The 24,234-nt window shown below is 36.2% G+C and overlaps 4 protein-coding genes across 4 annotated transcripts; 2 read left to right on the forward strand and 2 right to left on the reverse strand.

The window, feature by feature from the left end:
- Window positions 1–4,452: 4,452 nt before the first annotated feature.
- On the reverse strand, window positions 4,453–6,177 carry LOC137815306 (adenosylhomocysteinase 1-like). The gene is made up of 2 exons (XM_068618446.1): window positions 5,467–6,177; window positions 4,453–5,387 (listed from the first exon to the last, which is right to left on the reverse strand). The coding sequence occupies exons 1-2, from the start codon at window positions 6,175–6,177 to the stop codon at window positions 4,641–4,643; spliced, it is 1,458 nt and encodes a 485-aa protein (XP_068474547.1). The 3' UTR covers window positions 4,453–4,640.
- Window positions 6,178–7,022: 845 nt separating this feature from the next.
- Window positions 7,023–9,198, forward strand: LOC137815308 (serine hydroxymethyltransferase 4). Its single transcript, XM_068618447.1, has 4 exons — window positions 7,023–7,700; window positions 8,031–8,421; window positions 8,500–8,601; window positions 8,797–9,198. Exons 1-4 carry the CDS (start codon window positions 7,023–7,025, stop codon window positions 9,039–9,041), a joined length of 1,416 nt encoding a protein of 471 aa, XP_068474548.1. The 3' UTR covers window positions 9,042–9,198.
- Window positions 9,199–10,263: 1,065 nt separating this feature from the next.
- Window positions 10,264–12,166, forward strand: LOC137815305 (pentatricopeptide repeat-containing protein At1g09220, mitochondrial). The gene has a single exon (XM_068618445.1). It carries the CDS (start codon window positions 10,264–10,266, stop codon window positions 11,824–11,826), a length of 1,563 nt encoding a protein of 520 aa, XP_068474546.1. The 3' UTR covers window positions 11,827–12,166.
- Window positions 12,167–13,459: 1,293 nt separating this feature from the next.
- On the reverse strand, window positions 13,460–23,801 carry LOC137815309 (DNA repair protein RAD50). Its single transcript, XM_068618448.1, has 27 exons — window positions 23,534–23,801; window positions 23,376–23,462; window positions 23,131–23,298; window positions 22,883–23,058; window positions 22,670–22,784; window positions 22,026–22,254; window positions 21,680–21,858; window positions 21,423–21,593; window positions 20,999–21,103; window positions 20,808–20,915; window positions 20,498–20,709; window positions 20,324–20,416; window positions 19,890–20,017; window positions 18,857–18,971; window positions 18,605–18,734; window positions 18,310–18,519; window positions 17,611–17,819; window positions 17,224–17,425; window positions 16,326–16,495; window positions 15,929–16,253; window positions 15,640–15,765; window positions 15,505–15,557; window positions 14,442–14,592; window positions 14,299–14,361; window positions 14,065–14,198; window positions 13,849–13,977; window positions 13,460–13,735 (listed from the first exon to the last, which is right to left on the reverse strand). Exons 1-27 carry the CDS (start codon window positions 23,654–23,656, stop codon window positions 13,696–13,698), a joined length of 3,951 nt encoding a protein of 1,316 aa, XP_068474549.1. The 5' UTR covers window positions 23,657–23,801; the 3' UTR covers window positions 13,460–13,695.
- Window positions 23,802–24,234: the final 433 nt, after the last annotated feature.

A 24,234-nucleotide genomic window follows, 5' to 3' on the forward strand; every position in this document is an offset into this window, starting at 1 on the left:
CTTTTAAACATATGTATGACCAGCGTGTCTATGAAAGTATCGATTTTTCTCTCCCAAAAGATGTCTCATTTTCCATGGCATTATGGTGCTTATTTGTTACAGATACGATAAAAAATTGTGGGTACTACTTTAATTTGGTGATATCGTTTTGTTGGAAACAGGGTATACAAAAATTAAATGATATATTTTTTAGTTGCAGCGTTTAACTTTTTTCTTGAAATTAGTTTGGTCTTCAATTGTTGGGTTGGGAATGCTAAGAGGGGTAAATATTTTCCAGAAGCTAGGTTTTTGTTGAAGTTCTGGTGTCAGCAAATGTCAAGTTTTAGAATGGAGTTGGAAAAATCAATCGGCATGAGTCAATGGAAAGACTAGTTATATTTGACTTAATAGGAGGTATTGAGAAAAACCAATCGTGCAGTGCAGAAGATAGCTCCTAATATATTGCCAGATTTTGATTGCAAGGGAAAAGAAGTTGATTTCTTCATGTGGGTCGACAAAATAGCATCTAAAAAAATGAATTGCAAAAAAACCACCTCATTTAAAACAATCTCTTGTTGCATGTTTCCATTTTGCCCTGATCTGATTTATGATGATGGAGTACTATTGTGGGATCTCGAGTCTATATAGCCAACTCCTGCATGTTTTTCAATTCTACTTTTCTTACTTTCTTGAATGTTACTAGAACAAGGTTTTGTGGATCAAACGCAAGGGATCATGTCTTATTGTTTAAAAGAGGACTATGGTAATCTTGGTCACCAAAATAGCCTCTGTAGTTTGAAAGTTAAGCAAGTTATGCAACTCAGTTTTGAAGCTTAACCCCATATAGGAAAGCAAATCTGAAGTGAACAGCACAATTAATCCATCATTGAAGTTGAGTTGTGTGATAGGAAAGTCTGTAGTTCCATACTTTTTGTGACCTGCTAGTTTTAATTATATACACAGAGACTTGAGATATGTTTAGTAGATTGCTTCTAGCATAATCTCTTCAACAGTGCTTGTATATGGGGCAACCGTTGGCGTAAACCCAATGAGCAGAGAAGAGAAGAGTGAAAACTTTGCATCTAATACTGCTTTTGAGCTTTCTGATAAGGTAAGAAAAGATGTAACATGCCATGCCATCCCTTTTTCTGGACTAGTGGCTTTCAGATCTTTTGTTATTATTGTTGTAGGTTGACCCTTCAGAAAATTAAAAACCATTTCTTACACATATATGTTAGGTGATCAATGTTTTTCTACTTCTATGTTACTTTAATTGGAATTATTTTCCTTGGATACAAAAACACTCTGATTTCCCATCCCCCTTTTGCTTATTTAACCACATCAATCAATGTTGTATAGTGTTCTATAACAGTGTATCATCCCTTCCCAAAATAGAAGGACCAATTCCTTCTTTCATCTTTATAGCACTTCCATCCAACTAGCTTATACAATTTCTTTCTCCACCTAATAAAGTTGGATGATATTGCCTGTGGTTATAGTCAAAATATAAAATATTTCACATTTCATTTTCTAGTGTATAAGGGAATGAAAATCTTATCTTATAAATCGGTTTTATGAGGTTGAATTATGTGAAAATCTTATCTTATAAACCGATTTTATAAGGTTGAATTATGCTTAAAGTTCACTTATTAATATATATTTTTGGTCGGATGTGTTCAGTAATCTGTTATCGTTGGTTTTTTAAATGGTAACATCTCAGTAAATAGCTGATAGAGGAGATCATATTTTCCACCTGATGGTAGTAAAAGTTGGCCTAAAATGACAGAATTTGTACCCAAGTTCTAAATATTATTCACAATTACTCAACTCTGTCTTCTGTGTTGTATGTTTGGTCACTTGTGGGATTTTGATGGGACCATGTCACACTGTATTTGTATGAACTGAAGATGGTCCATGTGGCGTTATTAGAATAATGATTAGGAACATTGGAATAATGTGAATGTGAAATGTTAAAAGGCTGAAGGCTCATCATCAGATTTGAAATGAATGTTAGCTCTGTAAACGTGAATCTTGGTTTTGTTGGCGTTGGATTGGAAGCAGAAACGTGTTTGGTGGAAAGCATTTTGAAGCTTCTAAACGCGGTTATGATGATGACTTTATCATTGCTGCTACTTTTTCTTTTTCTTTGGTGGATTTTCAAACAAACGGCGCCTAATGGGGCTATTATGCTATGCAATGTGCATGATGAGTAAGTGCGTCTGCTGGATCAAACTCTACCAACTCTCTCCATTATTTGCAAACAGTAATAACATAATGCTTTCATTTTCCAAGGTATCAAGAGTTCAGTTTATTGTAACAAGAAACAACCAACTTCAATTATAGTTTATATTTCAATTATAGTTTATATTACGAAGTGGACTTTAAGCCTAACTCAACCCCATAAAACCGGCTCATGACGTTGAGATTTGCATCCATTTATATCCGATGAATTGTCTTCATCTCTAATCGATGTGGGATCTCCATCTGTTTAGATGACAATTTGTACAACTTGCAATTGTAAAATTGAATGAACAATATAATCATTGGACAATAGCCATAGCCATGGAGAAGTTAAGGTTAAAAGAATATCGGAATCTTAGATCTAGGAATTCCCAATCATGCAGCATTCTACAAATTAACATTAATTTATAAACATCTTTTGTTCTTACCTTATTCCTGTGTTTTTTCAAAATAAAACATTCAACAAGAAAATGGATAATCCATGGAAGAAGGTGAGGGGCACAATTTTAAGATTAAAAAGATAAAAGTAACAAAAGTAAAAGTGGATGCAGTGACACTAAAGCATTTGATAAAAAGTAACTTGTAAACCAACTAACTAAAAAGATACAAGTTAAGATAAAAATTTCTTTTATATTTTAATATAAATTATAAATATATTAGTAAAATAGGTTATAAAATGGAAGTGTTTTGTTTTATATGGTGTCAATGAATATTTTTCCTAAGATAAAAGCTTACAAACTAAGAGTCTAGTTACTACAATGTGTTTGGTTGAATTATTGTCCTATTGAAGAGAATTTGGAGGTTAAGAAAATTTTTCTAGTGTTTATGTTTCATTGATCTGATTTATTGTGAAATACATGTGTGTAAAACTACATGGTAAAATCAATTCATATTTTTAAAAACAGATGAAGATACACCTCTCTTTTTTAGAAGGAAAAAGAAAACGCTACCCATATTCACAACTATTCTTAATTATATATATTACATTGGTCTTATATAAGGGACCTTTAAAAAATTTCACAATAGTTAAGAAATTTAATTAATTTAGTTAATAACATTAATTAGTCAATAATTTGTACATTCTTTCAAGCATTAAGTTAAAACTATTCAAATGTTATTATTTTATTCTCTTTTTAGCTAAATGATTAATGCATTTATACTTGAGCAATGATCTTTTGCCTACTATACAAAGAGAAACAAGGAAAATGGAAAAAATACTTTATATTTTTTTCTACAATATTCCCATGAAATAGATAGTTCAAGAAAATAATTTCCTTTATTAACTGTTCATTGATAAAAAAAAAAAGTGGCTAAGGGCATTTAAAGAAAATATAGTATACAAAAACAATGGGTAGCATATAAGTTATAAATGACAAATTTAAGTAAATTATCCAGGTGAATACAAAATACAAGTAATAAAGTAAAAGAAGGTTATTACATTGATAGAAAATATTGAGAATAAGAAAAGGAAATTGTAGAAATTGAGAATTAGAGAGTAATTATGTTGTTACACGCCAGTGAATAAGAAGACAACTACACCAAACATGAATTTATATATAAATTATAAACAATAAGAATTTATGTAGACAAAAATATTTTAATTTATTTTTGGAACAATTTTATTTTTAATAATTGATTCAAGTGGATTTATTTCTTATTTTTATTATTATAATAAAAATTTCTACAAAATTTCTACAATAACTATAAGTTTTTAAAATATTAATGTATTTATTTTTTAGTATCCGATAAGTATCCTATACATCATTCCTCTAAACTCATGATGATATGTTAACACCATAAATCAATAAAATAATATTTTAATCATATTTAATTTACTTTTTAATTTAAAATATCATTATATTATTATAATATATTGTAAGTAGATGTTTTAACTGGTATAAAAAAATCTTTTCCTCTTACTTATCAACTTTATTCCTAACAAAATGGCAGGGGAACTCTTCATCTGCCAAATTTTCCGGACTCCACTTCACCACTTTCAAATTCAAACCATTTTTGTAGCTCATTTCCAGCCACTTCATGTCCTCTTAATATATATTCTTCTCTGCACCACTTCAACCAGACAACTTTCTCATTTTACATTAAATTAATCAATCTTTGTGTTCAACTGATAATAAAAATTTCAGTGACGTGATATTCTTAAAAGACATCAAAAAAATTGGATGTAAGCATTAGCATAACACTTTAATTTGTGTCTGAACTGAAAGGGATTGGTTTAAAATAGGACATAAAATAACAAGTATTATTATATGAGTAAATATGATAGCTGCTAAAACATAATCCACACAGCCGCAGCGAAAGCCTTATTCAGACCAATTTGGTCTCATCTCATAGTCGCATTGTGATCCTAGGAAAATCTATTCTAGCAAAAATTTGTGATCCTAGGTTGATTGTTCCTCCGATCAGTACCTGTAATGAACAGGCTTGTATGGACCCTCAACTGGGACACTGATGTAATCAGCCTGTTCTTTGGTGAGCTTGGTGAGCTTGGCTCCTAGCTGGCCAAGGTGGAGAGAAGCAACTTTCTCATCAAGGTGTTTGGGCAAAACATAAACCTTCTTCTCGTACTTCCCAGTACCCTTCTCCTTCCACAGCTCAAGCTGAGCAATCACCTGGTTCGTGAAGGAGCAAGACATCACGAAACTGGGGTGCCCAGTTGCACAACCCAAGTTCATCAGACGACCCTCAGCCAGCACGATGATGCCTGTGTTCGTCTCAGGGAATACCCATCTGTCGGTTTGAGGTTTGATGTTCGTGCGCTTCACACCGGGGTAGGTCTCAAGCCCCAGCATGTCGATTTCATTGTCGAAGTGCCCAATGTTGCACACAATCGCATTGTTCTTCATTTTCTTCATGTGGCTCACCATGATGATGTCCTTGTTCCCGGTGGTGGTCACGAAGATGTCGGCCACAGAGACAACATCGTCCAGGGTCAGCACCTGAAGGCCCTCCATCATGGCCTGAAGAGCGCAGATGGGATCGATCTCCGTCACGATCACACGAGCCCCTGCCTGCTTCATGGCGGCGGCGCAGCCCTTCCCGACATCTCCGTAACCGAAAATAACGGCCACCTTTCCCGCGATCATCACGTCCGTGGCTCTCATCAGTCCGTCGGGGAGGGAGTGGCGGCAACCGTACAAGTTATCGAACTGCGATCGTACAACACAAGTTAAACACTCGTAAGATGTGAAAAAGAGGAGGAAGAGGGAAGTATTAACGATTATGCACCTTGCTCTTGGTGACGGAGTCGTTGACGTTGATGGCTGGGAACAAGAGGGTGCCGTTGGCCTGCATCTGGTAGAGCCTCTTCACGCCGGTGGTGGTTTCTTCGGAGACGCCGACGAGTCTGTCCTTCATCTTGTGGTACTTCTTGGGGTCGCTCTTCAAGCCCTCCTTGATGATGGAGAGAACGATCTGGAACTCCGCGTTGTCGGAGGAGGAGGGGTCTGGGGACTGCCCGGTCTTCTCGAAGACCTGCTCCGCCTTGACACCCTCGTGAATGAGGAGAGTGGTGTCGCCGCCGTCGTCGACGATGAGATCGGGGCCGCCGTCGGGACCCCAGTCGAGGGCGCGCTCGGTGCACCACCAGTACTCCTGGAGGGTCTCGCCCTTCCAGGCGAAGACGGCGGCGCTGTCGCGGGCGATGGCGGCGGCGGCGTGGTCCTGAGTGGAGAAGATGTTGCAGGAGCACCAGCGGACCTCGGCGCCGAGTGCGGTGAGGGTCTCGATGAGGACGGCGGTTTGGATTGTCATGTGAAGGGAGCCGGTGATCCTGGTGCCTTTGAAGGGCTGAGAGGATCCGAACTCCGTGCGGCAGGAGATGAGGCCTGGCATTTCCACCTCCGCCAGCTCTATCTCCATTCTACCGAAATCGGCGAGGCTCATGTCCTTCACCTTGTACTCCCTTCCACTGCTTGTTTTCTCCACTAGCAACGCCATTTTCTCTTCTCTCTGTTCTCTGTGTGTTCTGTTCTCTATTCTCTGTGTGTGTTCTGTATTCTTGCTTCTGCTCTTCCCCTTTAAATACCCTTCTCCCTCTCCATCTCCTTCTCCTTCGGATCTCTCCTTCTTTTCCTCTCCCCTTTTCTTCCTCACAACCTCCGATCATTACTCTCAACGTGGAACGAAACAATCACCAAATTTTTATTCTTTTTAAATTTTCAAAAACTAATATTTATCATCACTTAATAATCCCATAATGTGTTGACATAAATTACATGGTCAATATAGAAAGAGTTTTGAATTCCAAGTAGTAAATGTGAAGCCGTGCAAATAGAAGCATGAATGAGCGTGGGGGTTGGTAAGAATGCAATGACCATGCCACCCTCACCAACCCTCTTTGGATGAGACAGAGAAAAACAGAGAAATAATTTTGAATGAAAACAATCAAAACTTTGGCTTCAACCTCAAACTTTGCACTTTGGATTCATGCATACACTTCCAAATTCAAATAAAACAGAAACCTTTCCTTTCTACGCGTCGCTTTGTGGACAAATTGAAACCTGTGGTCCTCAGTGCAAGCATAACACTTTAAAATACGTGCAAGATTATGTTTCATTAAATAATTTAAGATTTTATCTGTGTGTCTGTGTTTTGTTTCTTTATGGTGTGATGATAAACATAAAGGGTGTGAGGGGTAGAATGGTACATGAATAAACGGTGGGGGAAATGAGAAGTGAGTTTATATAAGGGGAGGTTGCGCACAGTGTGACTGCACTTCTTGCTCTGCTGCTTCTCTGTTTCAGTGTCTCTTCAGAAGCTCAGAGAAAAAACCGAGGCAAGGGATGGAAGCTGTGAGCGCGTGGGGTAACACGCCGTTGGCGACGGTGGACCCAGAAATCCACGACTTGATTGAGAAGGAGAAGCGTCGGCAATGTCGGGGAATAGAGCTGATAGCGTCGGAGAACTTCACTTCCTTCGCCGTCATAGAGGCGCTGGGGAGTGCCCTCACCAACAAGTACTCCGAGGGCATGCCCGGCAACCGCTACTACGGCGGCAACGAGTTCATCGATGAGATTGAGAACCTGTGCCGTTCCCGCGCCCTCCAGGCCTTCCATCTCGATCCCTCCCGATGGGGCGTCAACGTCCAACCCTACTCTGGTTCTCCGGCGAACTTCGCCGCCTACACCGCCGTGCTCCAGCCGCACGACCGCATCATGGGTTTGGATCTCCCCTCCGGGGGCCACCTCACCCACGGCTACTACACCTCCGGTGGGAAGAAGATCTCCGCCACCTCCATTTACTTTGAGAGTTTGCCTTACAAGGTGAATTCCGCCACCGGATTGATCGACTACGAGAAGTTGGAGGAGAAAGCCTTGGATTTCAGGCCCAAGTTGATCATCTGTGGTGGCAGTGCCTACCCACGCGACTGGGACTATGCCAGGTTCAGACAGGTAGCCGACAAGTGCGGCGCTCTCTTGCTCTGTGACATGGCTCACATCAGTGGTCTTGTTGCTGCTCAGGTAAATACTATATCATATCTGTGCGTCAAATGCTTTCCAAAAATGTGTTATGCACCAGGTATCATTGACACTCATACGAATCTGACACTGAAATGATACATATAATCTCTGAAATTGTGTTAAAATCGTGTTAAAATTGTTAAAAATCTGACAAATATTGTTTGAATTAGATATTTTATGTGTGTTGTACGACTGTTGAAGAATGTCTGATATCTATTTTTGAAGTGTATCATACGAGTGTGGATTCATATGTCAAACATGAACATATACACTATTTAAGGGTCCTAAATTTAAATTTTGAGTTGGTGTGTGAAATGAATGATGGTGCAGGAAGCTAATGATCCATTTGAGTACTGTGACATTGTGACCACAACCACCCACAAGAGCTTGAGGGGTCCTAGAGCGGGTATGATCTTCTACCGGAAGGGACCTAAACCTCCGAAGAAAGGGCAAGCTGAGAATGCAGTATATGATTTTGAAGACAAAATCAACTTTGCGGTGTTCCCTTCCCTTCAAGGGGGTCCTCACAACCACCAGATTGGTGCACTTGCGGTGGCATTGAAACAGGCTATGAGTCCAGGATTCAAAGCATACGCAAAGCAGGTTAAGGCGAATGCAGCTGCACTTGGAAGTTACTTGATGAACAAGGGATACAATCTTGTCACCGGAGGAACTGAGAACCATCTTGTCTTGTGGGATCTCCGCCCTCTTGGCTTGACTGGTAAGTAAGCTGCTACTCACACTAATCCATAACACCCCACTTCAATTTCTTTAACCATTTTCCACACACTTGTTCCAGGCAACAAGGTAGAGAAGCTTTGTGACCTCTGCAACATTACTGTCAACAAAAATGCTGTCTTTGGTGATAGCAGCGCATTGGCCCCAGGAGGAGTTCGGATTGGTAACACCTCTTTCAAACTTTTTTCTCTTGACTTCTGAATCTAATTCGTTAGAATGTGAGGTACCCTACATTCATAAGCTTTATTAATGGACAAGATTCATGCCTTTTTTTACTGAAAAACAAATCAATCATCACTATTATCTCTGTTATATATATATAGTGTGAATTTGACAGAAGTTTGTAATGTGTTAACAGGTGCCCCGGCCATGACTTCTAGGGGGTTGGTTGAGAAGGACTTTGAGCAGATCGGAGAGTTTCTTCACAGAGCAGTGACTCTGACGCTGGAGATTCAGAAGGAGCATGGCAAGCTTTTGAAGGATTTCAACAAGGGTCTGGTGAAGAATAAGGCTATTGAAGATCTCAAAGTTGACGTTGAGAAATTTTCAGGCTCCTTCGATATGCCCGGTTTCCTAGTATCTGAGTTGAAGTACAAGGACTAGTTTGGTTTAAAATGCTTCTCTTCATCTCCAAATTGTTACTTTTTATGTTCATCCCTTCATCGTCTTTATTATTATTACTGTTATTCACATTCTGGTAGAGGCTTTTACACGCTGCAGCACCATAATCATTCTGCCAAATTCATGTTTTGGAAAATAACTTCTGTTTTGGGGACTTCACACACACATTTGTCATCTATTCTTTTCAACTGAAGTAGGTTCTTTCACGTATTGAGCTTTCTGGGAATTTTTACCTGATCAAAAACAACCTTCGACCATTTTAATAGTTTTTTAAAACAAATCAAACAAAGGTGTTTGATTCTCCATTTTAATGCAAATATGTTTCAATTATGAATATGGAATAAGATATCGTACTGGAATATACTTTACGCTTCTTTTGTTCAGATTTTAATAAACATTATTGATTAATGCCAAACTTATGTATATTTTCTGAAGAAACTTAAAAGAAATATATCACTAAATTGTATTTTAAACATAGGAATATTATTCTAAAACGAGGTCATTTTTAACCTTTTCAAAAACAATCTAACCTACTTCAACCATTTTAATATATATTTTAAAACAAACCAAATTTACGGTGAAGGACATGAAATGGAAAATAATAATCTTTAAATTTAAAGTAACGAAAAAAATGTACAATAACGAGTACTAATGATAAACTAAAATTAATACACGTATCGACATTCATTTTTCTTTTCGCTCGTCCTATAAAATTAATTTTTAAGTAATTCTTATATAATTAAAAATTAGTGGATATGTTCATTAAAAAAGTTCAGAAAAAAAGTGTTCTTAATAAAATGGTTATTTATTATGATTTTTAATATTTTTGGGTAAACTTATTTAAAAATAAATTGCTCTTTAGAAATAATTTTTTAACAAACAGAAACCATATACGTGTTTATTTAAAAATCTTCTAGTAACATTTCTTGGCTCTGTTATTATATGATCTTAATGAACAAATTGTTTGGATCTAACGGTGAATAACCATCTTCGAATACCGAATGATTTGTTGTCTATGAATTAAAAATAATTTAACAAACATTTATACTTAACTTATAAAAATTAAATACAGAAAATTAAAAAAAAAAGTAGAATGTTTAAAATGATTTTATTTTACAATAGAAATTAGGGTTTAGGGTTTGCTACAGTAGAAATTACATGTATTTGTGGAATATGGTTGGTTACATAGACAAGAGTTGGTAAAATGTCATTCTTGAAACCAAAGCACCCTTTTTCACTTTTAGGTTTTGTAGCAGCAGCAGCAATATCCACAGCCACCGCCACTGCCACCGCCACCGCCACCACCACCACCACCGTCTCTCACCGTTTTCTGTGTCTGGAAATCGCACCTCCTCCATCCTCTCCCAAACCTAAACATCCACAACACTTGCTCTCTCTTCTTCTCAAACATCCTTCTCAACCCCAAGTTCTGCAACAAGTTCACTGTCACATTATCACCTCTGGCCTCTTTCACTACCCTTTTCACAACACCTCCACTTGTTTACTCCTCTTGAACAACGTCATCCGCTGTTACTCCCGTGGCCCTTCCCCCCACCTAGCTCTTCACTTCTTTAGGTACACCCAACATTCCCACACTTTGTTCGCGTACCCTTCCCTTGACAGCTTCTCTTTTGCCTTTCTTTTCCACGCTTCTGCCAATCCAACCTGCACCCACTTTGGGACTCAACTCCACGCCCTCGTTTTCAAGGTCGGGTTTCAGTTTCATGTGTATGTGCAAACTGGGTTGTTGCAAATGTACTCAAGTTGGGGTCTTTTAGTTGAAGCCGCCCAAGTGTTCTACCAAATGCCGCATAGAAGCTTGGTTACTTGGAATGTTTTCATCACTGGTTTGATTAAATGGGGTGAGGTTGAACTTGCTCTTTCTGTGTTTAGTCAGATGTCTTCTCGGAGTGTAGTGTCATGGACCCTTGTTATTGATGGATACACACGCAAGAATCAGCCCATGAAAGCTTTAGCTTTGTTTAGGGAAATGATCGAAGTTGATGGTATAGAACCTACTCACGTTACTCTTTTGACCATTTTTCCTGCTATTGCAAATATTGGGTGTATTAAGTTATGTCAATCTGCTCATGGATATGCGGAGAAGAGAGGGTTCAATGCCTTTGATATACGCATTACCAATGCATTAATTGATTTATATGCAAAGTGTGGATGCACAGCAAGTGTGAATAGATTCTTGCAGGAGTTACCTGATCAGAGGAAGAATCTGGTATCATGGACTTCAGCTATCTCTGGTTTTGCAATGAATGGGATGGGGAGGGAAGCTCTAGAGACTTTTGAAAACATGGAGAAGGCTGGGCTTAGGCCGAACCGTGTGACATTCCTTAGTGTTTTGAGTGGCTGTAGTCATGGAGGATTGGTTCAAGAAGGCCTCAATTTCTTTGTTAAAATGGTAGAGGATTGTAAACTTGTGCCAGATATCAAGCACTATGGTTGTGTGATAGATATGCTGGGGAGGGCTGGGAGGTTAGAAGAAGCAGAAAAGGTTGCTTCACAGGTACCTCATGAGGTTGCCAATGCTGTGATGTGGAGAACGTTGCTGGGTGCTTGTAGTGTTCATAATAATGTTGAAATTGGTCAGAGGGTAACCAGGAAAATACTAGAGATGGAGAGAGGACACGGTGGGGATTATGTTCTTATGTCCAATATTCTTGTTGGTGTTGGGAGATTTAAGGACGCTCAAAGGTTGAGAGATATGATAGATAAAAGAATTGCCTTTAAACTTCCTGGCTATAGTATAATCTAAATGATATACAAGAGTCACTTCGGAAATAGATGATTTTGTTCTTGCCTTTTTTGGTAATTGAACTTTCGAGCATGTTAGAAGAACCCTGTCCATAGACACCTCCATTTATCACTAACCAAGAGATGACAGTCACATGCGACTATGAATTTTATTCAGCAGAATATTGGATGAAAAAAGAAATAATGCTTTTGAAAATTCTTTTTGGGGCTTTCCCTGTATCCTTGAAAGGCTGTAATTAGTGCAACAAACGAGTTCAATTCATTTGATAGAGCTTAGGTATATTTAAATAGTTCATGGTGGTAACGTACGGAGCAAAGAACTTAGTATCTGAGGGAAGCTTGTGTCTTTTTGCGTACATAGCAGAGCCAAAAGTTCAGACATGCATTCATACCTTGGTATATATAGTCATGTGAATGACAAGGTACTATTTTGGTATTTGATGACATGGAAATTCGCTAAGGAAGATAAATTAAAAAGATGCTTAGGTAAATAATTGAGAACTACCGAATCACAATTTGATATATATATTAAATAAAAACTAATTTTAGATATTAAAATAATTAATTAGAAACAATTTTATAAACTTAAAAAACTATTAATATTTAAAATTACTTTTATTATTAATAAAAACTAATAAAATAATTTTTAAATTAGTATCTAATAACCATTAGTTAATTTCTTTCTTACTACTTTATATTCTAAATTAGTCTTAATTTAGATAACTAATTTAAAAGCTATTTCATAAATTTTTATTAATAATAAAAATTATTTAGATATGAATAATTTTTAGTTTTTAAATTAGTATCTAATTTAATTAATATAGAAATTAATTATTTTTTGTTTTTAAATTTGATTAAAATTTAATGATTTTTTTATAGTGTAAATTACAGCGACAACAAGATATCATTTTATATTTTCTTAGTAAAAAAATTACTTAATATAATGGTTTGGATTGAGGTCCTTTGGAATGCTCTTAACAACACAGGAAAACCCATAGATTCTCTCCCCTTCTCAGTCGACCAACTCTATTAAAAACTCCCTCACTCGTAAACAAACATATAATTCCTGAGATCTCACAGAAACTAACAAAACTTAATCATAATCATAGCAAAACTTATAGTAAATATTGTACAATAAAACGTATTCCTATGCAGTTCTGCAAAACTTAGGCACAATGCTATCAAATTAATTCCCCAATGCTATCAGACAAAAATTGCTTAGCAGTCTATCAGCACAAGGTGGGGCTTACAGGTTGCTACAAAACTTTCTTTTAACAAATTGGTACAGTACACGCAAGAGCTAATTGCAAACAACTTGGTAGTCACGTACAAGATTTCAAAAATTCTTTTTTAAAGAAAACATTAAACAAAGTGGCTAATGCACTAGCCAGTTTACATTAGTTACTGGGAAAAAATATTGGATTGAGGAAATACCCTAACTGGCGGATCTCCTCCAACCAAATTGATGTAAATGATCAAAACTTTTGTAATGAAAGTTTCCAGTATTTACAGCATAAAAAACCAGTGTAAATATTTTTTCTATCACCCGGAAAAGAGTTTAGCTTTTTTTACGCAATATAAAAGTTATAACTACAAATGGACGTGTCATCCGCGCAATAATAAATCAATAGGAGTAAAAAGAAAACTGTCTTTTCTACCTTCACATTTTACAGTGTCATTTCAGCAGGCCCTCACAAATGGAAGCATATAAAAATAAGTAAAATGTTGTTACAAGAACTATTGTAAAACTTGCAGTAAAGTGCTAAAAACGTTTAATTAACTATACCGATCGCACGAATAAGTTGAGGGATGTCAGGCTTTACAATTTCTCCAGCCCACCAACAAGCAATACCATACAAAACTACGGCCTTCAGTCAAATATCTCCTGACTTTCGATTATACTGTGCTGACTGAAAATGTGAGATAGAGTAGTTAAGTACTGTAAACAGAATTTCGCAAGCGATTGTGATTAAGAAAGTTGGTACATGACAACCAAATGAAACAGTAATATTGTCGTTCTTACAGATCATCTTTGGCCACACGATAATATCTCTCTGCATGCTGGCGCTGACCAATCATTTGAGCAAAACGCTCATCGTGAGTGATTACAATTAGCTGGAAATTTTCCTGACCTTTCCTGTCCTCCATGATCCTTCATTTTTAAGAAAGATAACAGCACATTAAAATGTAATTAATTCATTATTAGTAATTTAATCAGAACTAGGAAATCCAGCAATACCTTACAAGAGCTGCAGCCAGACTTTCAGCATTTGGTCCATCCAAATTTGTGGTAGGTTCATCCAGCGCAAGTATTCCACAATTGAGACAAAACGTTTCAGCTAGTGCCAACCTTATGATAAGAGATGCCAGAACCTGGAACCTCGCATTTAAGTCAAACTTATTGTTCTTATTTTTAATTAATTAAGAAAAAGGATTACTAGACATAATAGTACTTCCCTCAGTGATAACATACCTTCTGACCAGCGCTACATCTTCCTCTCATCTCCAACTCTGCGTCACCAGTCTGCATAATAACCTGTACGGAATGCAAAAGAATAATAGTTACTAGGAAATTAGACAGGTTCTGAAGGAATTGGTTTTCAATATATGTCAAACCTTATAACTGTAGGAACGGGTCCCTGCACCTTCGGAGTCTGAATGAATACTAATATAGTCTATGTCTTGCCCTCTATAGGTTTGCTGCCACAACTCTCTAATAATTTTGTTGATCTCTTCCATTTTCATTGTGTGGAAGCGCATCAGTGCCCTGATTAATCATTAAGAGCCACCAAGGAACAAAATAAATGCAGATTATATCAGTAATTTGATACAGAAGTATCTAATTTTATTCTTAAGTGTATCCTTATTGTTTAATGCTTGAAATAGACAGTTTAATATGCTGTCATCTTGTAATTTGTAATTGTATTTCAGGCGTGATAAATATTAGCTTGCAACAAGAACTGAAGACAAAATGAGTAAACCAATTTTAAGAACTTCTTGAAAGATGTGAGTTTCTCTGCCTTGACCTAGTTATATTTTTCATTCTCGTTGGTTTAAAATACTTTGATGCTCTTGGTTTTTCCTTGTTCAATGGCACGTTATTCTGATAGATAACCAGTTTACACAGTTAAGCCCCCAATCAACCAGATGCAGAATTTGTATCGCTTTACCAAGGCCAAATGATATGGCATAATGCCACATACGCAAAGGGCACCATGTTAATTCCAAATAGAGAAGGGAACTTGGTTGCATCCAATTCAAAAATTACGGGGTTTAATGGGATTAAATCTCAAATATTAATACTTAAGGAACCCCTAAACTCAATCTTATTTTTTTACTAGTCGGGGAAGAATAATGAATGTGCACTTTGCATTCCCAACACATAACACACCCTTGAGAATGCAAATACAAAGTGAAACATAATAGAACTATACCGAATAACAAAAATATCCAGTATTTTACCCCCAAAAGCTAATATCAAAGCTGCCAAATGACCTCAGCACCTCACAATGCAAAGTGTGATGGTTACGTGTCTCAGCTTTTCAAGAACAAGAGAGAAATGGCCTTGTGAAAACAAAATGAGTGATCTTACTTATGCATTGCAAAGCCATGACTAGCACACAACAAAGAATACAAACTTGATGTAATTTTGAACATTACTGAATTTTAAGAAACTCACTTATCAAGTGCATTGTAGTATCTGTCCAGATCCTTGTTGGCCATTTCAGTTGTCTGCAAATAAAGATGAATTGTCAACAATATTAAACAGAGAATTAAAGAAGAAAGAACACTATGGAATCACTTGTGATTACACCTTAAGTTGGAGAAGCTGGTCGTAGTATCGCTTATCTATGTCCTTGTATTGAGCCTGCTTAAGATCAACCTTATTTTTGGAAATATTGCTTTGGTAAACAGACATTGTTCCACGGCACCTGTTTACCTGTCACCAAGGTACAGGTATATAACCAAAGAGAGAGAAATGTGTCAGTTCGACACTAGACGGAAAAGTATATAACTATCAAAGACATGAGAACAGAAATGGCAATTGGCTAAACTACTTGCGATTGCAATCATAGATGGGTGATTCATGGATTTGGAAATACCTCTGAAAGAAATCTCTCCCTCTCATGTGATAGTTTCTGGCGTTCAGTTTCAATTGTGGAGAGTCCACCAGCCTTCAATATATTTTCTTCCAGCGATTCAATTTCATGTGCTAGCTCATCTACTTCAGCCTTAGTTTTCCTATAATTTAAGTTGTCATCAATTTTTCTTCTTAACTGATCTTGATTTTGCATCAAATCTTTACTTTTGACTAGCTCAGCTAAAATTTCCTGCTTCCTGCTCTCACAACTTTGAAGTTGTGATTGTGATAGAGAATTTTTTTCCTGTAGTTCCTTCAACCTATCTCCTTTCTTTAAATCAGAATACCTGATCAAACAAAACATATGTTAGAGAAATTTGGAGTCTTAAAACCAACACTTTTCAATAAGATAAGCTCACTCTTTGATCTTAGAATTCATTCTGAAAAGTGATTCAGCTTCTTGCTGATAACTTCTTTTTTGCTCAGCCAGGTCCTCGTACTCACGGTTGAGTCTAATTTTCATTTCATTATAATTAGCCAGTAATTTATCTTTCTCCTTGGAAAAAGGTCCGAGAGCATCTGCCAAATGCTGCATATACACAAATTCTGGGTAGTACTATGCACTTTGACATGGAAAATAGAGGGAAAATTCTTAACCTTTTTGAACCTACATGCTACGCACTTCTAAATTTTCAAAAATGCCCTTCATTCTAGAAATGAAAATCCAGAATTGGAAAAATTACATTCCGGAAAAGCAAATTCGGAATAAATTATTGTGTTCTGGAAAAAAATCCGGAATAGAATTCAAAAATCAAAATCTCATTTTGGAAAAACAATTCCAGTATGCAAAAAATACGTTCTGAAGGGCATTTTTATCATTTCACATGAAAATCGGGTGCAGGTTCAAATTTGATAAGGTACAGGAAGTAATTGCCAAAAAGAGAGACAGAAAAAACAAAATCCTCTTTTAGAAATATTGGAAATTTTGATTAAAGCAAATATTTTGGAAACAGAGGGTGTCTGATATTTTATTTTATGTAAATATACACAAACAGAACATGTAAGGTTGAGAATTTTGAAAGGCAACAATTCCATCAGGGGGAAAGCTGTTTAATTACTTATCTATATATACACAAATACAACACACTAAATTGGACGATAAATTATATGCAATGCACCAAAAGTAGTTGAAAAAGAAAGGAACAATAACTGATAATTGCATGTTCTGTCATGAGAGCATTGATAATTTTACTAATTTTTCTTCTGAAAATGTGTGTGTATGATAAATATCCATCAATGTATCAGATAATTAGACACCTTCTCATCAAGATCAACTTGAGTCTTTTCTTCAGATAAACGTTCCAACTCTTCTTCTAATCTCTTAACACCTTGCAATATGTTGGTTGCTTTCATTTTCTCCTTCGTTAGATTGTGCCACCGTATACGAATATTTGATAGATCGTTCTCCATATGTCTTTGTTCTTCCCTCAACCTCTCCGACTCAGATTGAAAATTGTCCCTTTAAACCAATATATGAATGGAAATAATGATAAGAATAAGAAACAATACCAAAACTCATTATAAGAATAAGTGCACTTACGGAGAAGGAGATGATGTCAATACGACAGAATTCATTTATCTTAATGGATCTAGAAGATAAAATTGCCCATATCAGTAAACAGTAAAAAAATTTAAACTATTTACTTAGTGCTCTGCAGTGTGTTAAGCTCCAGTTGAATCTCTTCCAGAGTCTTCACTCCCTGTCCTCGAAAATCAAGCTTATCTTCTAAATCCTCAACTTGCTTTTGCAAATCTTGAATTTCTTGGAAAAGCCTGTCAGCATTTTCAGCTGGTTGCACTAATGCGTCAACTAAATCCTTGTCAGTCTTCACTTGTGCTAAAACACCTAAAACCTGAAAATTGCAGCAATTGTATAATCCAAAACAAGTTAATGGCAAGAAAAAAAGGGGAAACAGATAATACACTGTCTGGTATAAGGCACTTCTAACAGAATCGCAGACCAATGAAAATAATTAGTTCAGTTGATTTTGATGAATTTTTAGAACAATGTTACCAGTGTACCAAAATTACCCTTGTTATTAATAATTTAATTCTCTTCTCATTATTTGTTAATAAAAAACACACGTTCATAATATTTAATAGGGCAAACAAGGACAAGATATATACTGTTTCAAGTAAACTATAAAATGCCTTAGAAAAAGGACCATCAATTTCTTCTAAAATATGCCTCCCATATTAAGGACCAGAGGAAGTACTAAATAATTGATATAAAATAATAATCACCTTCGACAAACAAACATTTTAGAAAGGAAGTAAATGTTGGGATTTAATCTACTTAAAAGAAATTTCCAGGAAATCTTTAAAAGAAATTATGATTGTTACATCATCAAGAGCCTGATTTTTCTCATCCATCTCATCTTTAAGTTGCTGATGTTCCTTTTCAGTATTAGGGATGGTCTCCTTGCCAAGTTTAACATATTCTTCGTAAACCATCCGAAGCTTGTCCAGCTGCTGATAATGAGACTCTGCATTTGAGGAATCCACAGCGAGAACTTTCATATGTTCAGCTGAACTAGTAGCCTTCACTCTTTGCTGTCATTGAAAAAATGCAATTCAAAACTTGCTCAAAGTCAATAGATAATGTCAGTATGTTATAATAGGATTTGAAATGTACAACCTTCTTGACAAAATTGTCTTCTTCTTCTGGAGAGAAAGGGCGTTCACAGCAAGGGCAGACATGATGAGCTCTAGCAACCCTTTCAAAAGGATCAAACATTTGCCGCATACCATCAGCGATATTATATTTGCTGCAATTGATCATCAGACAAAGTATTAGTTCATATGAAACAAGCACATCGGTGACAACACAAACAACACTTTGATATGGTCACAAAGACGATATCATGAATATGGTCTGGCAAAAATTCACCTTCTCTGGACATCTCTTTTCTCCTTGGAAGACTCTAAAACTTTGAGATAAGAATCAAGTCCAGAACATTGCTGATCCAAAGACTGAAGCTTGGATTCAATAAATCTCTTTCTTGCTGCAAGAAAATCATTTAAATATAAATGGTGCAAAACTGCATCTTCAGTTATTCAGCATGGAGGAACAAAGAAACCAAACTAGGGCAAAGAAGCAGCAGCATGAAAAAATAAAAAATATCAAGTGGGCACCATCAGCTATATCAAGAGACACATACAAAATGCTAAATAAAGAACGACTATTTATATTTATTGCATACTATTATCATATTAATGCTATGCAGAATAACCATGTGGCTATCAAATGCACTAAAAATGTATATAGACATTCAAACCAAAAAGCCCAAACGTGTACTTTTCATAGATGTTTTGCAAGGTAAGAAACTCAAGGAATATGATTTTTCAATGTCAAACTTCCTTGCGAGTACAGAAATATACATCCAGCAACTCCTTTTCTTCTTGAAAAACTATGTACCAAGAGAATGTTGTACAAGGCACAAACAATCCTACGACTAAAAAATAGACACATTTTCAATTTAATGCATGTACAGCAATTTTTCAAATAAATTCCCCATTATAACTTAGAAGTACAATGATCAAATGAAAACCTAGACTAACATATAGAGGAACCAAAATATAGCCTTGTTGGTCCCCATATGTGATACTCATTATAATTTGATTCCTACACTTTAATATAACTCTAATAGACAGTACTATAATACAAATAACAGAAAGGAAAAAATGAAAACTATTCTACATTTTAAAATTAAATTGAAAAGATTTTGTGTATGGACTAAATTAAAATGAGTACCACATATATGGGAAATAATATTTTAAAATACAGAAAAATCTATTGGCATGCCAACTAGGCAAGTACATCCTATTATGAACTATTGCAATTTGCAACCAACTCAAACATTGATTTACCTCAAAAACTAAATATTTATACTCGACTTCTTTGAATGATAGATAGCACTTACATTCCAAATCCTTGTGGTGCTTGGATAGGTTACCATTAACTTCTTGTATTTTCATTTGCAACATATTGACTTCCTTCTCAGCATCACGGTACTTTGCATTCAGATCATCAAATTCCGCTCCAACAGCCCTGCACCAGAAAAAAAAAAAAAAAAAAGGTAATTTGTGATCTACTTTGCATTCTTACATACTTTGCATCAAAACCCTAAACCCAATGTAAGACTTTTTCACCTATACTTGCCACTCCAACATATCATAAATCTTATATTGGCTCATCCTCAACTGCACATGTGGTCAATGTAGAGCTTATAGAAGGTTGGAGAATTCATACCATATACATTTTGGGATCGAGTTAGGCACCCAGCCCAAATTCAACAGGTAGGTGCTTACAACTACAAGTAAACATAAAAAAATAAAATAAAAAGATGTCCCCAACCTTAATGCTTGAGTAATTTCCTTTTTCACATCCTTATCAAGGGGAACCCTCCCTTTTAGCACCTTTCTAATTTTGTCCTTTTGTTCATCAAATCTGTAAAGAAGAATAAAAAGATGACCACCAAGTTCTAAACATGATTAACGAAAAGTGGAAATACAAACAAAATGGATTTACATTTTTTTATGTTTCTTCTTCCGATTTTCCAACTCTGCTTTCTTGTGAGATAGCATAACTCTGTCCTCTGAATCAGAAGTCATGATATCCTTCTCTCGATTGACAGCCCTAATCTTTTGATCTACACTATATATCTCATTTTGCAGTTGACGTATATTTGGTTCAAATTGTCTTTGAGATAGTTGACTTTCCTTCCTCTCAATCTCATTTCTCTGCAAACATTACTCAAAAATTACGCTAATCATATTTGTCAGATGTCCAAAATTAAGGTTATAGATTACTAAACAACAACAGAGAGCAGGTGCCTTACCAAATTTCTTTCTCTTTCGTCTATGTGAGAGAAGTTCACATTAGTCATTTGATGTTCAGATGAATCAAGCTCATTTTTCTTCTCTTCGATGCGCTTCAGAATGCCATCCTGCAAACATAACAACATATTAATATTGAGCAAGATAAAGAAATTTGAAAAAAAATTGCATGTGCTGGAATGAAACACCGAACCTTGATCCCTTGCATAGCCTTTATTTTAGCCTCAGTATCTTTCCAACGGTCATTAGCATTCATGTAGCAATCCCATCCCATCTCAAGTTCATTGTCATTTGCTTTCTGTACAAAAGTAAGAAAACAGTCACAATAATGTAGTTTTCTTACTCTTGATATGGTGAAAATAATTTTAAATTTTGGTAAATTTAGCCAAGCATATTCTTTATAAAAGAAACAAATTCACTGAAGAGTGGAATGAAGAAAGAAAGAGCTACAGGAGCATAGACGCAACAAAGAAGACAAAAGGACCCTTTATCCCAAATACCAAGTAACATCAAGAAATCATCCTTGAAAATTCCTCCACTTCTCATTTGTGAGGCACACCTAAAAGTGAACAAACACTCACATAAACTGGAAATGAATATATAACAGAAAAAATCACCTTTTTATCTTCCAGATCTTTCACAAGATTTGCCAACCTCGATTTTACACGACTGGTGAGATTTAAAACAACCTCGTCACTGAAAGGAGAATTTGGAAGAGATCCTAAACTATATGTAGCAAAAAGATCGTGAATGGAGGAATCACGGTCATTCTTCAAAGACATGTGAGCCTGAAGTTCAAATTAGAAACAAAATTACAATAACACTCTGCAAAACTAGATGTCAGTATAGGCAGCTTGTGTATCAATTCATTTACTTCTGCTTCAGCTTGTAGTTTGGCAATCTCTTTGATGGAATGACCAATGATATTTGTGAGGGCAGTACCTTTCTCCGCAGCGTCATTCAATTCTCTTTCCAACTTTCTTATCTTTGCTTCTAAAATTGCAATCCTTTCTTCAAACTTGGTCTTCCATTCCATCAATAATTCATCAGAATCTAATTAAATATAATATGTAGAAAAAGAAAAGGCATTAGAAACTTACATGTATATTTCACAGGGCATGTATGTGTAAATCCATTAGGAAATGTAACAATTTAGAAGGAGATACAAAATTCAGAACTGGCTCAATGATGGTAACACATATACCATGTTCAACACTTACCTACATTCTCCTCAACAAGAGCTGCATGCTGTTTCTCTTGTTCCTTAAGCAGGGTGCTTCGTTGAGCAGTTTTAGTCGATATCTGATCTTGCAGCTTCCGCAAATCTTTCATCGTTTCCTCTGCATGATGAATTTTATCCTCCAATTTTTTAATGCTCTCTTCCAACTGTAATACTTGACATTTTACAGACTCTGTTTTCTCTTCATCCTGTGCAATGCTTTCCCGTAGCTATAACAAAATAAAATTAAATAATTACATTTTCTTTTTCTTTCAATTTTGTTTGGTACAACGTGGTTTTCTTTATGTTTGAAGCTGTCAAAGTGGAAGGAAGACACAGCTTAAGTTCTAAAATAACTAGCTAGACTAAAACCACAGAAGAATTTTTACTTCACGGAATGATTGAGAATGGCCCAAAAAAGAAAAAATTGCAGTAGGGGAAAAGGGCCAACTAAAGCAGAATAAAATTTTGGTCCTCCACACAAGAATGTGTCCTTGCATAAAAATCACAACACCTTGAGCGGTTTTGTAGGGTTGATCGACCATTATTAGAATAAAGAGGGAATGAACAAACTTTATTCAATTATTATTATTATTGTTGTTAATATTTATAGAGTTGTGTGATATTTTGGAAGAGGAAAGAGACCTTATATGCAGCATCTTTGAGAGTTTGAAGATGTTCGAGTTTGAGCTTGTAAGTCTTTATCTCTTGAGCCTGTTCTTTGTGAAGTTTCTTTATAACTTCCAATGCCTTGGTGTATCTGTACATTGAGTAGGAAGCATATATGATTATACTAAGTTGAGTGGAAAGAAGAAGAAAAACAGCGGGGAGAGAGTAGGGAAAGGGAGGGAGAGATACCGAGTTGCGGAAAAGATGTCGTCAAACTTCTTCTTCAAGGTGGAAGGATCCTGTAGGGGCCAGTTGGCTTCATCTTGGTGAACGAATATAACATTTTCGAGAATGGCCTTGGAAACACCCATGAGCGCAGGAATCTCTCTATCCATGTCAGCGCATCGATAGCTGAGGCAAACTTTCTGAGAGAAAAGAAGAGAAGAGGGTTAATGGGGAGAGAGTGAAGAAGTAGAAGAAAGTGAAGCATGTGGTACCTCTCCCGTGTGAGGATTAATGGTTTGAAGCACACTCTCAATAGCCTTGTATTCCATTTTAGAGGCCTTTTGCGTAAGCTGAAAGGACCTGACGCAGACCACGTCTTTACCAGCGGCCGTCTTGAATCGGAGCTTAATCTGTCCCTTCGTTTCAGTTTCTCCGGCGACCTTCCCCAAACGCAAGCAATAATTGATTAATCGAATAGTTAGTTAAGAAGAGAGTGAGACTTCGTTTAGGTTGTTACCTTGGGGTCGTGGATGAAGCTGTGGCCAGACCTGGCGTTCGGAGGCAACTCGCCGGTGCAGGAAAGCTTCAAGCACTCGATTATGGTCTGCAGAATGAGAAGAGATTGAGTTGCAGAGATGAAAAGAGAAAGAGAAAAGAGAAATGGATGGAGCATACGGTCTTGCCAGCACCGTTGGGACCAACGATTAGGGTTAAGGGCTTGAAGAAGGTGATCACGTTCTTGTTCTCCGGGTCGAAACTCCGAATGCCCTTGATCAGCATTTTATCAACAGTGCTCATCTTCTTCCTCGCTCGCTCGTTCACTCACTCTCCTCTGTTCTTCTCTGTTCTCCTCTGTTCTCTGTTCATCCCTCTGCAACTCTCTTCTCCCCACTCCAATTCAATTCAAACAATTCATTTCTTGCTTTTGGGCTTCCCTTACCCTTCTATTCTGTAATTTCTTTTTATACCTCTCTTTTTTCTTTCCGTACTTCATTTTTTCTCCTCGTTTTAGCGCCTTTTTTTCTTCAACCTTAACTTTATATTTATATACAAAGTTTTACCATTTCTAACAGATTTCAATCGATATTATTTTAAAATATTTTACTTTCTCAACATTTTTTTTCACTAAAAATATCAATTTTAATTTTATCATTTAGATTAAATACTTCCATTATCATCACATACATACAAAATTTGGATATTAAATAATTATTAACAATTCAAAATTATTAATGTTCATAATTTTTAAGTCAAATTTTGACAAAATTTTTAACTAATATTGACAAAGTTTTTTTCTTAATTGAGATTGGTATTATTTTTAATTAATATCGACTACGATTATTTAATTTATGCTGAGATTGAGTGGGATTATTTAA

The sequence above is a fragment of the Phaseolus vulgaris genome, chromosome 1 (assembly GCF_000499845.2).
Source record: "Phaseolus vulgaris cultivar G19833 chromosome 1, P. vulgaris v2.0, whole genome shotgun sequence".
Taxonomy (NCBI): domain Eukaryota; kingdom Viridiplantae; phylum Streptophyta; class Magnoliopsida; order Fabales; family Fabaceae; genus Phaseolus; species Phaseolus vulgaris.

Excerpts from the sequence above, each read along its gene's own strand:
- LOC137815309 (XM_068618448.1), bottom strand. The coding sequence starts at position 23,656 with ATGAGCACTGTTGATAAAATGCTGATCAAGGGCATTCGGAGTTTCGAC. Across the intron at positions 18,735-18,856 it reads AAAAGAGATGTCCAGAGAAG|CAAATATAATATCGCTGATG; the intron begins GTGAATTTTTGC and ends GATCAATTGCAG. Across the intron at positions 17,426-17,610 it reads AACACACTGCAGAGCACTAA|GGACAATTTTCAATCTGAGT; the intron begins GTAAATAGTTTA and ends ATTGGTTTAAAG.
- LOC137815308 (XM_068618447.1), top strand. The coding sequence starts at position 7,023 with ATGGAAGCTGTGAGCGCGTGGGGTAACACGCCGTTGGCGACGGTGGAC. Across the intron at positions 8,422-8,499 it reads CCGCCCTCTTGGCTTGACTG|GCAACAAGGTAGAGAAGCTT; the intron begins GTAAGTAAGCTG and ends CACTTGTTCCAG. Across the intron at positions 8,602-8,796 it reads CCCAGGAGGAGTTCGGATTG|GTGCCCCGGCCATGACTTCT; the intron begins GTAACACCTCTT and ends ATGTGTTAACAG.
- LOC137815306 (XM_068618446.1), bottom strand. The coding sequence starts at position 6,177 with ATGGCGTTGCTAGTGGAGAAAACAAGCAGTGGAAGGGAGTACAAGGTG. Across the intron at positions 5,388-5,466 it reads ACTCCGTCACCAAGAGCAAG|TTCGATAACTTGTACGGTTG; the intron begins GTGCATAATCGT and ends GTACGATCGCAG.
- LOC137815305 (XM_068618445.1), top strand. The coding sequence starts at position 10,264 with ATGTCATTCTTGAAACCAAAGCACCCTTTTTCACTTTTAGGTTTTGTA.